Source organism: Lineus longissimus, chromosome 9, assembly GCF_910592395.1.
Source record: "Lineus longissimus chromosome 9, tnLinLong1.2, whole genome shotgun sequence".
Taxonomy (NCBI): Eukaryota; Metazoa; Nemertea; class Pilidiophora; order Heteronemertea; family Lineidae; genus Lineus; species Lineus longissimus.
In genome coordinates this window covers 1,611,481-1,624,751 of record NC_088316.1, presented here as the reverse complement: position 1 = coordinate 1,624,751, position 13,271 = coordinate 1,611,481, and the positions used below count along the sequence as shown (strand labels likewise).

Sequence of the window (13,271 nt, the reverse complement as noted above, 5' to 3'; positions counted from 1 at the left end):
CAGCCTGATTTTTAAAGAAAGTTAATGGAATGAGCTGAAATCAGGGCCAGGTTTTATTCGTGGGAAGATTGCTAAACTTGCTGAAGTGTGCTTTCATGATAAGTTGGCTTTTTCTGAATCACCTTAGAAATTCAACGTCCTGTTGATGACAAACTGCGAGTACATTCCATATAACTGGCATCGGTTCAACTTTTTCGTTAACTGCAAGTGCTGCTGGCAGCAGGTATTTTTCTATTGTCTGCTCCAAGCTTATTTGGCCAGTAAAACCCTATGTACTATAGACACAAAAGATTTTTTGGAGAAACTTGAGGTGACTGACACTGTCACTCCTGTAGACTCGGCTATAGACACGGAATTTCTCATAGAAATGAGTGTCTAGGTGAAATTGTCGCCCCGTTTGCTCCAAGCTTAGATATGCTTTGTTCAACCATAAGGTTCTTTGTAAAGGCAACTGACAATGATGAGGAAAGGAGTATTCGCCTCGTTGCCTTCGGAAGGATAGTGGAGCCGAGAGTTGGTTCTTTGTAAAGAGTACTGATTATGATAAGCGAGAAGCGTAAAATGTTGGCTGGCCCCAGACAATGACAATGTCAGTATACACTCGTTTTTAATCAGGGACACACTCGAATATTCCTATAGCAACTCGTCGGACTTACCCTGGTTTTATATGCAAGAAGGGGCATTGTTGCTCTGCATATTAAAGTCATTCGATTGCCATTTACAAACTAAAAAAGTGACACATGAGATTTAGAACTGAAATCTTCGACCTACAGTTATGATACCGAAATGACGTCACAACATTTGCGGCCAATAATGGCAGCCTGAGAGAGAATAGGCTGGCTCAGTGAACACTGCAAGAGGGCAAAGAAGTAGCTGGCACTTCTATCAGAAATTGTCGAGAATGTATACATGATAATGGACGTCCCGTCTGCACAACGATGAACACCATGCAATGTATCTGTTATTGCTATGGTCAGACGACAGTCCAATACCAACGGCTGCAAAAAAGCAGTTGCTTCCCATATAAATCATCTTGGCCCTCAATGTATTGACATTGCTCAGCTTCCAGACAACACGCCGAGGCTACGGAGGCAATATCACTGGAAGTTCAGAATGATATACTTGTATATTGTTATATCTAGTGTGATACATGGTTTGATATGGGCAGGCTTCACAAAGCTATCGACGATCTATGGGCGACGAATAACGAAGTAATGTCATTTATTTTATAAAATTTCCCAGATTTCCCAGATAATATATGTGGGCCAGTTTCACGACACCTACGAGCGAGCGAGTTTGAAATTCGAAATGCCGTGTCATCAAATCAGGGGCTAAATTATTTAGGGGACTTACACTCGTAAATCATCTCCTAAAGAGAAATCGGGACATTACTTTTTTTAAATGTCATCGATAAATATCTCTAATACGTCAAATACGTTAACCAGATACATGGATATCGACACTAGTAACCAAAAAAGTATTGCTGACAGAAATATTTTAGTTCATCACTTGCCTCCCAGGCGGCAGGACTTAAGGAAACAAGTTCTGCCACCATAAAGTGAAATTATGAACTAAGATAACTGCATTTTGCATTCTTTGGGTATTCTCGTGATTTAGTCAGTATCCGGTTAACAGGCACCTATTTTTGTGGGACTTTATATATGGGATATTATCACTTAATTCATCATTATAAAGAGCATTGTGGCCAACGGCCCATACTCACGTCGCTTCGAACTGCGCGGAGAAGTGCAGTGAAGTGTTCGGGGAGATGCAAGACCGATCAAGTTTACGACAAGTTCCTCTACCTCAACGAACCGCAAGATATCGATTAACTTTTCGGAAGTGGATTTGTTTCCTTCTGCCATGCTCTTTGACGAATGTGAGTATTTCATCGCAATGGCTTATGGCAGTGTTCTCGGCAAAGTCACGCGAGAGGCTTGGAGAGGGTCTTAGGTAGAGCTCCGTAAAATATACGACCCCGTTTGCGGCGATGCCATGGACCTCGGTAATCGATGACACACTACCGCCGCTGCGTCCCTTGCTGCGTCCTCCTGGGACTCGGACGAAAAGGAGATGGTTAGGGTCCTTTATGTTTTCATTCTTTTGAGGATAATCATAACGCGTAAGACTCCCCACAAATAATCTGTTAGCATACTTCCCGGAAGAGAAGCATAACCTTACAGTTGAATCCTTGCGATACATACCATGCACGAAAAAGTTTCGGTTGAGGGTATAATATGTGCCATATCCTTTGTATCCCTTCAGGCAGAGCAACGAACTATCCAGGATGTGCCCTCGGTTGAATACTTGGACAATAGGTTTGTCGTACGACAAGTTATAGATGCTAACTGTCCTCATTTTTTTACCTTCTCGGCAGCTGATCATAGCGACATTTCCACTGAGACTGATCCGAGTTCCTTTTAGTCCCATTTTACGAGCGCAAGGGTTACCTTTCGGCAAAACTATGGTGTGTTTGAGTTGACCGTTATTTTTTAAATCATAACACAACAGCTTAATGTGTACCTGACCTCTTGCTCCGGGTTCTTTGGCGAAAATCAGCCACATCCTCGCCGCGTCAAAACCGTTAAAGAGAGCCTCTGGTCGGCCATGAATGAATATACTTGATTGGATTCGAAAAGCGTTGTCTTCTTCACGGTACACGTAAATCAAGACGTTATCTGCCTCCTTCATGCCATCAAACCAGAATACAGCCATATCGTACTCTAAATTCATTGCCATTGCATCATATTTCTTATTGAGAGTTACCGGGGGTTTGATGAAGGCTGGCGGTCCCTTCTTGTATACTTTTGTGTCACACTGCAAGAGGAAACCTGAATTAATGACAAGACATATAGCAGTTTCTGCCAAGTCATACATTCAGGGGGTTACCTTGCATTAAACTACAATGACATGTGACATCATAAAATGTATTTGCTAACCCATGAATACCTCAGATGATTCAGGTAAGCGTCGGTGGGTTATAAGCTCTTGATTCGGGCTCCTAGATCTGCTGTGTTCTTAAATAACATACGACTGGAATACCTGGCCATTTTGGAAGACCCACATAGACCCGATGTAAAGCGGATCGAAGCCTATTTCATTGGGCTAATACTGACATTCTTTCTCGGTAATTTCAAACCCTTTCTTCTTAAGACATCGGCAAGCACGCTTTAACACCTGTACTTACCCTTCGCTTAAACACCTTGCAACCTGTTTGAATATCATCTTCCGCAATCGGAAGGTTTCTATTGTCCATCTGGCACAGGCTTTTGTTGCCACTAGGGCACGTTGCCATGGACCTGCATCCTCGAATTCCAAGACACAACACAGCACACCTCAAACCAGATATGACCAAAAGACTGCCGATGAACGGTTCTAGGATTGCCATATCGGTCATTTTAATGTCATAGCAAGCAGATCTCAACTGGTCAGCGAGGAGCCTCATAGCCTATAGCGGTTAACACTACTGGCTACTACGTGATAAAATCCTTTCTCGATCCCAGATAAAACCAGGATTGTATTCTTGGATGAACCGGGGTGGTTTCAGGAACTATAATTCCTGTGTTTCCCATTCTTTCGAATGAGACGCAAAACCGAGATTCATTGTATCTGGTGTCTATGTAAGAGCTAGCAAGATACCTGAACGGAAATATCAGATCCTTTCTCAATCCCAGATAGAACCAGGATTGTATTCATGGATGAACCGGTGTGGTTTTCAAGGAACTTCGAATGCGACGCAAAACCGAGGTTCCTTGTATCTGGTGTCTATGTCAGTTCTAGCAAAACCTGAACGCTGTGAGAAACTTGAGTAGTTTGCGTGGACTCTACCTCCGGCCGTAGACGGAATCACGAAACCCAGCTGGCGTCTAACCGTAGTGGCACGTAAAAACGCTGATCCTGCCTTGGAGGTGGAACACTCCTTGGAGAGGAACACATCCAAGTGCAGAGCAAACGCTGAAGAACAAGAAGATGAAGACTTTCCATTTATAGTGTCACTCCGAAATGCCAAGTTCAACACACGGTCTACTGTCCTTTAACAAAGCCAAATCTCCACTACAGGCCTATAAATTCCATCGTCCCACAGTCGTATCAAAGGGTTATCAGAGAAAATCTTGATGACATCGGCCCGCAGGAAACAGCTTTCATGACGGTCAGTAGGCCTAAACTTGCAAGGGCATTTAAACGTAAGGTAATAATGTGTAAGTGCTCACAGTGTACTCCTGTGCAGCCAGACCCGGAAAAAGAGTTATTCGCGATAGTTCCGTGACTGCCAACACTGAAGTAGAACTACCACAACCTTGGCGATCGACAAGCCCTTGATTTCCAGATTCAACCTCTTCGAACAGACAGTACACATACTACTATTTTGTGTTCATTGTCTGTCGGCTGGATATCAATTAATTGGGCGTTGAGTATATTCATTCTGGTATTTTCATTCGCCCGTGATTACGTCTTCAAATGGAAGTCTACGTTTGGCAGAGTCACTGTGAATAGCCTATGATCCGCTTGGAGAATGACGGTGCAATATTCAACAAGAGCACATGGTATGTTTTTCATGTAACCATTGATGTCATAAAGACCAGCATTTTCACACAGCGCCAAGTTTTGTTTTTTGTCAGCTCGCGGCAGTCTCAATCCATGTCTAGTTCCAACTTCAACGTACCGCGGCTTGTTCTACTCAAATCCAGGCGTTGGTCATCATTTTATATCCACAGCTCAAGTAGTTTGATGGCCACCCAAGGACTACCTGCCTTCACGAGTTTTGTTTCGTCTCGAATCTCCGGAGATGTTGAGGAAAGCATTTCGTCGGTCAAACTGCAGTTCAATGTACGTCTATAACAAACTACATCTATTCTGAATTTGCGTGATACTCCTTGTTTCAATTTTCGTGAATAAATGGTTTTCGTCTGGCAACCATCCATCGCAAAAACTGGGCAATGAAGCGCCGGATTGAGCTATAACCCGTCTGTCAGTGTCTATATTCGGTCATTATGTGGCAATACTCTTTTCTGAAAGATGAAAGTTATCTCGTCGCCTACAAAATAATGCTTAAAGAAAGATCTGCTTGAGATACCTTAACGTTAGGATTTTCGGCGATTTTAGCGATTAAACAAATGATTAGTGGGTTACTTTGGGATTAGTGTTTGGGGTGAGGGTTAGGGTTAGTGTTAGAGGTAAGTTTCGGGTAAGTGTTAGGCTTAGGCTTAGGATTAAGTATCAAAAAAAGAAAATTGAGAGCCAGTTGTTTGTATGCATAATGCATTGGAGGCTGTCGGAAGAATAGCCAGGTGTTTGTGTACAAAATGCATTGGAGGCTGCCGTAAACAGACATATAAAAACACAGCCCCTTACCTTTCGTAGAGTATACACTGATAAAGATACCTGACAATGACATACAAATATTACGCGGCGATTCTGATAGGATATTTTGGTACTTGCTAAAAATAGCGCCACTGAATAGGAACAAGTCCATGCGCCTTTCATTTCTGATATGAACAGTTTTAACATAATCATGAAACAACGTGTAAATATACCCTGAGCAAGTTGTTTTTGCTATGATTGCTTCACGTGCTTTGAATGCGATGTAAAACCAAGATTCCTTCGATGTAAGTGCTATTAGGGCAAGCAAAGTATTCCCTATTCAAAATATGAGAGTGGCTTGCAATAGGAATTTTCCTCTGGCCTCTGGCCGCCGTCCTAAGCCGCTAGCCTTGCTAATTACCCTGATTGGCGCGTGACCGCTTTGGTCCGAAAAATCCCCATCCAACTTTGGGAAAGGAATACTATCTGGAGAATAAAAATTGATTCCACAGTGGTTTTTATTTAAAGCCGCGGCAGTTTGCTGTCCGAACTTTGCATTTAAAACTTCGCCGCAACTGCAAACCGCGGTGGTTTCCCGATGTAGCGGAAGTAGACCCTGGCTCCTCCGAGAAAAAAACCATCAATGCTCTTTACAATCAAACATTGTATGGATAGGCTCCTAAAGTCGGGTGGCATTGATAGGCTGCCAGTGGTAGCTAATGCAAAGTGTCTTATGAAGACTAGTGCAACATAGCCAAAGCTACGTTGTAACCATGTGATACACGCTCCCCAGAGAACCAGTGTAGCAGTCGAAAATGTCCCCCTGGAAAAAGTGTCCAGCCCTATTACATTCTGACGGTGAAGGGAAATGGTGATTTTCGAGACCACGACCGTCAATACATTAGAGGTTAAAAGTGCAATCCTTTGTTCCCCGAACAGTCTATCCGAAGACATTTTAACTTTTACACTGGCCAAATTCTTTCATTGACAAGATAAGCACTTGTGCGACGCCTTGAATGTTGTGTTCCACGCGGGACGGTTTTTCAAATAGATGCAGGCCCTACTCCTTCCATCTACTTTACTGCTAAACACGTGTACATACATTTTATAGAACTAAGCGATTCGCGGCCAAATGCGTTCAAGTATTTTCGCAATTTTTCTTCTACGATCCGTGTAGATGTCGTGTAGACAATTCGCTGTGAGATGCCGGTGGATTGATACCAAGATCGCCAAGTTTGCTTAAGTACAATGAGATTTTGAAGAATACAATATAATATGGCGTCGAAATGCGCCATTTGACTACAATAGGCCGAGAATTTTCAAAATTGTATGTTTCAACAAATACATGTCTCACATCAGTGTTAAACTTAGATGTAAAGACGAAGTCCCAATGAGCAAATTAAAACTGATCTTACGAGTGCAGCTCCATGTTCGTTCTTTCCCAAAACTTTTAAAAAACTTCGCGAGTTTTGGTCCAGTGATATGCTGTAGGCCTTTACGGAGTGGGCAACGAAAGTGGTAAACTGTACTAGTCCAGTATCGGAAGGATTTATTAAGACCACTCCTGTCACGGGATTTAGTTGTGGCCTGCTCTCTCAATCCAAGCGTAATGGGTTCGAACCTTGGTCTGTTTGCCGCTTTTTCCTTCACTGGTTGAGCTCTGCAGGTGAGTGTTGAAATGGCGGCAGCACACCACGGCATCCGGACCATTGATTGACAAGCGATTTCGGTCGACCATGGTCGGTGGAAAGCGCTTTGTGAAAGCCGTCATTATCAAGTAATGCAAATAAGTTAGCGGCATTCTTCCCACATGTCCGTCGACTGTCGAACAATCCCCTATTCTGGATTCCTAAGAGCAGAATTCTGGGGCATTCTCCACTGAGAGCCACTGCATATTTACTCCGTAGAGGTAAACTGTAATCGAGTAAACGGGCCATGGGCGGGCTATCAATCACTGGGCCACTGTTACCAACGGCAAGGAGATTTCGGGCTTCACATCAAAACTTCCACCCAGTGGGCTACAGTAAGCGAAGAAAACAGTCTCTCACTAATTTTTACCATCTTGGCAGCGCCATGTTGCTTGAACGCTCTCCACCATAGACCCAGTATTTCTAGATCCGAAACAGATATGCCGGGAGAGAGCCGTTTTGTGGAGTACGATGGAGGTGGGCTCGTAATTCAGGAGATGCTCGGAACCTCTTCATACTCTTTAGGACTTTGAATATCTAAGGGGATACCACTGATGAAGTCAATCCTATAGTAGCAATATTATTAGTATATAAAGCTGCTAATGGGTTTAGATAAGTTGGCGTGTTAAAATCAATACGGATCGATATGCCATTACGACCTGATCGATAGTTGTAGTAGAAGAGTTATCGATTTTAACACGTTGCATTATTGTTTTGTGGGTATTTTCTCATAATTGTTGGCAACAATTGCAGATACATTTGATAAAAATCACCATACACAGCCGATTGATAGCGTGCTACTTGTGAGGTCATTGTTAGTGTAACGGTAATGAGTGTCCTCCTGGAGAATTAGTCCCACCCTATTGTGTTACATGGCGAATTTAGGGTAACCAACTCAAAACGTCTTACAGGTAGATCAGACGCCCGTGGAGAAGTAATGATATACATTGCATTGAGGTTGTAACTGTGACTGAGCAAGCCTAGACTGCTAATGATGGTACACAACCACACAAATCCGTTAACTGGAGTCAAACATTAAAACGTGCTTCGAGACTATTTTGTGTTTAATCCAGGAAGTCATCTGCTCCCTTGAGCACTATGAAATGTACAATGTGTAACACATCACCTGTGTATACAGTGACATCATTATCTACTGATAATTACACTTTCTATCATTCCCTGGTCGATATAAATCACCACAGCACTGGGCCAGACGCGCTGGCATACCTAACAAAGAAAAGTTGTGTCCATTTTCACAATTATCAGACGTGGTTTATGGATTCCGTGAAATACTCGCTACTCGACATGCTGCCCTTTGAAGTCTATACCTTCACAAAAGCTAATAGATCATGCAGACCGAACACCAGCACCATGCACAAAAAAGCATTATTTGAGTAGCATAGCTTTCGCTGCGGCACTAATGAGGAAATGGAATGGCACATCAAATGTACTATCCTGTAGATTAGGGCACAATGCACATGAGTAAGTGTACACCGCAGCCGTATGAAAAAAATGAAAAGGTCAATTTCATGACCAAAAGTACATTATTTGGAAAGATAATTGAGAGCTTTCGAAGCTAGAAAATCATTTACTTGATCGCGAAAAAAAATCGGCAGCTCATTTTATCGCGGTGAAAGAGCCATACAATAGCAACATATTATTTACATATTATTCAATCAAATTAGCATGGCTTTCAGAAAAGTTTTGTATTTTCATTTTGCTGGAAAACTTCTAAAGTGCCGCACAAACGAGTGATTTTTGTCGCTTCGAACAGCAATTATAATCGCTCGTATGTACGACAAAAAGGCCTCTCGTCTGTGGGTAACCGATGATCTATGGGTTTGATTTTGACCGCAGGTCGGTGCGATCAGTGCGATCATCGATTTTTGTCACAGGCACCTACTCTGACCACCGCAAACGCGCGATTTTGTTGCATGTGATCATGATCGCCGGTCGCCTCGATTTAAATCGCTCGTTTGCGATCCCATAAGGGGTCCATATATGTCTTGGTCGAAATACCTTTAAAGGATTTTCAAAAGCTCAAATAACCTTCGTTTCTAAAAGTGAGATTAGCTCCACATCCCGGTTGAAGAAGAAGGATTAAGATAAAGATGACAGATCACGCCTAAATTGGATAAAAATCCCCGCAGTCTTTCCACGACCGCAAATGATGTCCTGTTATCAGACTCAGTACAGGATTTTGTCTTAAGGTTGCCTGAAGCCCCTCCGGAAACTGGCCCCAGTCGTTCTGTATCAAGTCGATACTGATAACTGAGCACACTTGATATTTCTTTAGAGACTATAATCTCAAAATGGGACGTATGACTGTGGTGTGGTTTGTTTGAATACTTCTCATAAATATGTTTATGATTCTGATGGGGGATGCAGGATTGTGTCATTTCCGAGAAACATCAATCATATTAAGTGATTTAGGAGCGTGTTACCCGATCATCCTGAATACTCTTGATACATACACATATTTGTGTGCAGTTGGTTGGGAAGGCTGTCGTGGCAATACACATTGTGCAGTTAAATTTACTTTTTGATACAATATACAATCATGCACCCCCCCCCCCCATCCAATTTTATAAGCGGCGTCCATGCGCGCGTCACTGGAGAATATTTTGTAATTTGGCTTCTCGAGAACTGTTGCTTGTTTCCCAGTCTGACCTATTCTTACACCGCCGAGCTCGAGGATTGATGGCCATTGGTTTACTCTTCTTTCTTCTTGAAAAGCTATAGTTACGAGCCAGCAATACAGAATTCCGTTTGAGTATTCTTCGCTGCTTTCGTTATTAGTCCGGTTATTTTTTAGTGTGGCCAAACAAACACTTGATGCTCGCATCTTGCTGAGCTTTAAGTACCGCCGCCGCCCCCGTTAAGACCATAATTATACTCAGCTCTCGCACAGAGAATCATCCTGATGTTAGATTTGGATTGATAGGAGCACATTGCCGATGTGTTGTCCGCCGGTCAAGCCGCCGCGTGAAAGGAATCATTTCGAAATGCGGTGTCTGGTGATCACGCCCCCGATATATCGACAAGTGAAGTATGTTCGAACACTATTTTGGAACATGGCCATGCCGTGTTACATCTGCCTGATATATTAGTCAGGCTCGGCAAAAGCATCAGCCCATGTATTTTTTCCAAATCAAAAATTATTTAGCTTCGTATATTAAAATACTCGGTAAGCATGGATTAATGGACATGGTCTGTTGAATCGGTGTCTGATGCCCCCTAAAATAAAGAAAAAAAATGTACAAATTCTGCTCGACCATTCACGGCCTCCCTCCGATCTATCACTTGGAAGTAAGGCCGACCATCATTTTGCAGCCTGTCCCGCTATCTGACCTATGGTAAAACTCGGCCCAACTCCATTACAACTGCGAGTGAAACATGGATTAACTGACATGACCTGTTGCGTCTGATTATCATGTACAATACGAGAATATAAAGTTCTGCCTCATTCTCGGCCTTCTTTCGTTCGTTATTTTGAAATTTGGTCGTCCAATGTTGCAGCATGTATGCTGCTTTCCGACATATTCGTATAACTTGGCCAAGCTTTAGGACAACCCGAAAACATGGACTAATGGACATAGCCTGTCCTGTTGATCTTGCGTCTGATGTCACCATCTCATAAACAAAGACGACAGTGCCAGATATTACGCGAGCATTCACTGTCTTCCTCAGTTCGGATATTCTGAAATATGGCGGACCAGCATTTTGCAGCGTGAACCGCTGCCTGACCAGCATGTGGTAAAACACGGTAAACTCCATGACAACTGCCAGTGAAACATGAATTGATGGACATGGTGTGTTGATCTAGCGTCCGATATCGCCACTTACGGATACAAGACAATTATTAATCGGTATGATACATCCTTTATGAGTAGAAATGTTTGCACAGCAATCTGAATCAGTGCTCTACAGATTTCCCGATGGTTATGAAAATGGCCAAAGGTCGTCTGTCACGACATGTGTTAATCTAGGATATGTCATGGGCCGCGTGCAAGGTGACATGGGAGAGGGGGGTTGTCTCTTTAACGGGGATAAGGTCTGCTGAAGTTTGATTCATGTCTAAAACGGGCTGAAGACATGACAGTAATGCGTCATATCTTCCCGTCAAGGTCTACTACAGAAGAAGAAGAGAGAGCGGGAGGGGAAGTGTAGTAGAAGAAGAAGAAGAATGAGAGGAAGAGGGAGGTGAAGGAGACATATCCGCTCGGAGGAAAATGAAATCATTGGTAACCATCATATTTGGGAAATTCAAAAATTGAGGAGTCTGTGACGAGAACTGTCACGTTTTCGTCTCTGCTGTCAACACGCTTCCTCACATGGAAAAAAAAAAAAAAAAAAAAAAAAAAAAAAACAATAGAGGAGGTAGCGCTTTGAGCAGGGTGACCTGGAAAGGCGCTTTACAAATTCTATATTTATCTATATTATTATTATTTATTATATTATTATAACATTCAAAAGCTGTCACCTTCCTATACTCTTAAAAATAAGGGTTTTTCAACCAACACAAAGATGTACCCTGTACAGGTTTTTTAGGGAAATGAAAAGCCCTTTTAGGTTTCTCACGGAATCAACAAATTACAATGTAGTTATTTACCAATTCTCTGAAAAACCTACAGAGTGTGCATATCAATTGTGATATACATGTACATTTACGGAAGACGACCGAGCGCCAATTTACACCAAAAGTATTTAAAGGAAGTCTACAGGCAAAAGCTAGGTAGGCCAGATTAAGTTACACAAAGTCGCCGCAAAGTCGCTACAAAGTTTGCAATCTGACTGTACATCAATACTACTGATGCTTGTATTAGTAATCCATTTTATGCTGGGCCGGATTAAACACAACCAACGCCCCTAACTGTGCATATAAGTCGCCTGAAGATGAATGAATGAATGAATGAAAAGCATTTATAGGCGGCGCCTTTCCAAGAGCCTGATCAAGGCGCCACCCCGTTCAAAACCGAAAAAATCATTCAGAGAAGTGCTTCTTAAAAAGCCACGTCTTTAGCTGAAGTTTGAAACTGGTGATATTTTGGCATGCCTTGACGTGGCCAGGGAGGGCGTTCCAAAGAACAGGTGTCCAATTTCAGCCTGTGAGCCCCCTTTAAACACATCCTTTCCCAGAAAACAATCAAGAAGACAATCACCCATCAAGAAAATGAACCTAAACTTAACATAAAAACGTCTATATTTATGACTAGGGTTACACTGTGCAGAACTCGGGTACAATTCGTTACAGGATACCAACGCCTAATTGATGCTTTGGACGATCTGGTAAAAAAACTCCAATAAACTTATGGGCCACTAACTATACCCCGGGGAGAAGGAGAACGAAGCAGTTCTGCATTAAAAGACAATTTGCGGCGCAAAACATTTAGTTTTTCTGTAAATCTAAGCGCGTTGTGTTACTTAGCTGATGAATTTCTTTATTTACTCGAAGCCAATTGGCAACCAGTGTTGCCCTCGTTTGTCAGTTTTCCCAAGAATCTGTGCAACGTGGTCACGCTAGTTCGCAACGATATTTGAGAATGATTCGGACGTGCTTGCCGTACTTCATGCAGCGGTCAAACCTGTAACCCGCTTCCCGTTCAGCAGTCAACACTAATTTAGCCAGTGAGTGTCCAAATAGTGTCGACTTCTGAGGAGTCGCTAATTTTTTCGCATTTTACGGTAAATATCCGTCGACCTAACCAACACTTTTCATAGAAAGTTTCTTGTAATCAGTATAAAATATTTTGATGAATGACGGTGTTGGGTCCATTGGTGCAGTGTCTAATCCGCCAGGGCCTATCAAAATGCTAAGTGTCTACTACGTGTCCATCGCCTGACTGGAGAGGGTACACGGTTTACACTGACCGCGGCACTTTAATTTGGCATTTTTCAAAAATCAAAAATGGCGTTTTTGACACATTTGAAGGTCAGGGAGGTGAAATATAGCCCAACAAAAAACATGTCTTTCCACTTAACACTTTACTATTATGAGAGTGATTCTTTAGATTGTGTATAGAAAGAAAGTGCTTTTACTTTATGACATTATGTATACCACTATTGTACTTTCTGCCAGCAGGCCTATGGTTTGATAACGACAATATAAGGACACCCGTTACTATGACTTCGATGAAAGTCGATAATATCTCTCTAACAGCCTTACTAGACCAAGTTATATGTGAAACGATATTTTTAACGACATTACGTTTTCAAGCCTAGCCAAATACAGGGTCTATTGTCTTTAACACAAAGCCTTCTCACGACCTCAGACTAAATTCC

The 13,271-nt window shown here is 42.4% G+C and overlaps 2 protein-coding genes across 10 annotated transcripts in view; both read right to left on the bottom strand.

Annotated features, from left to right (window-relative positions):
• Positions 1 to 13,271, bottom strand: part of LOC135494113 (glutamate receptor 1-like) — a 109,502-nt gene that overhangs the window by 48,415 nt on the left and 47,816 nt on the right. The window lies entirely within an intron of this gene.
• Positions 647 to 5,627, bottom strand: LOC135493626 (uncharacterized). Of its 3 annotated transcripts, none has more exons than XM_064781100.1 (3): positions 4,212 to 5,627; positions 3,188 to 3,954; positions 647 to 2,817 (listed from the first exon to the last, which is right to left on the bottom strand). In XM_064781100.1, exons 2-3 carry the CDS (start codon positions 3,443 to 3,445, stop codon positions 1,807 to 1,809), a joined length of 1,269 nt encoding a protein of 422 aa, XP_064637170.1. In that variant the 5' UTR covers positions 3,446 to 3,954; positions 4,212 to 5,627; the 3' UTR covers positions 647 to 1,806. The 3 variants fall into 3 exon arrangements, with proteins under 3 accessions (XP_064637170.1, XP_064637172.1, XP_064637171.1); XM_064781102.1 differs by having other exon boundaries at positions 4,664 to 5,627; XM_064781101.1 differs by having other exon boundaries at positions 3,188 to 5,009; positions 5,353 to 5,627.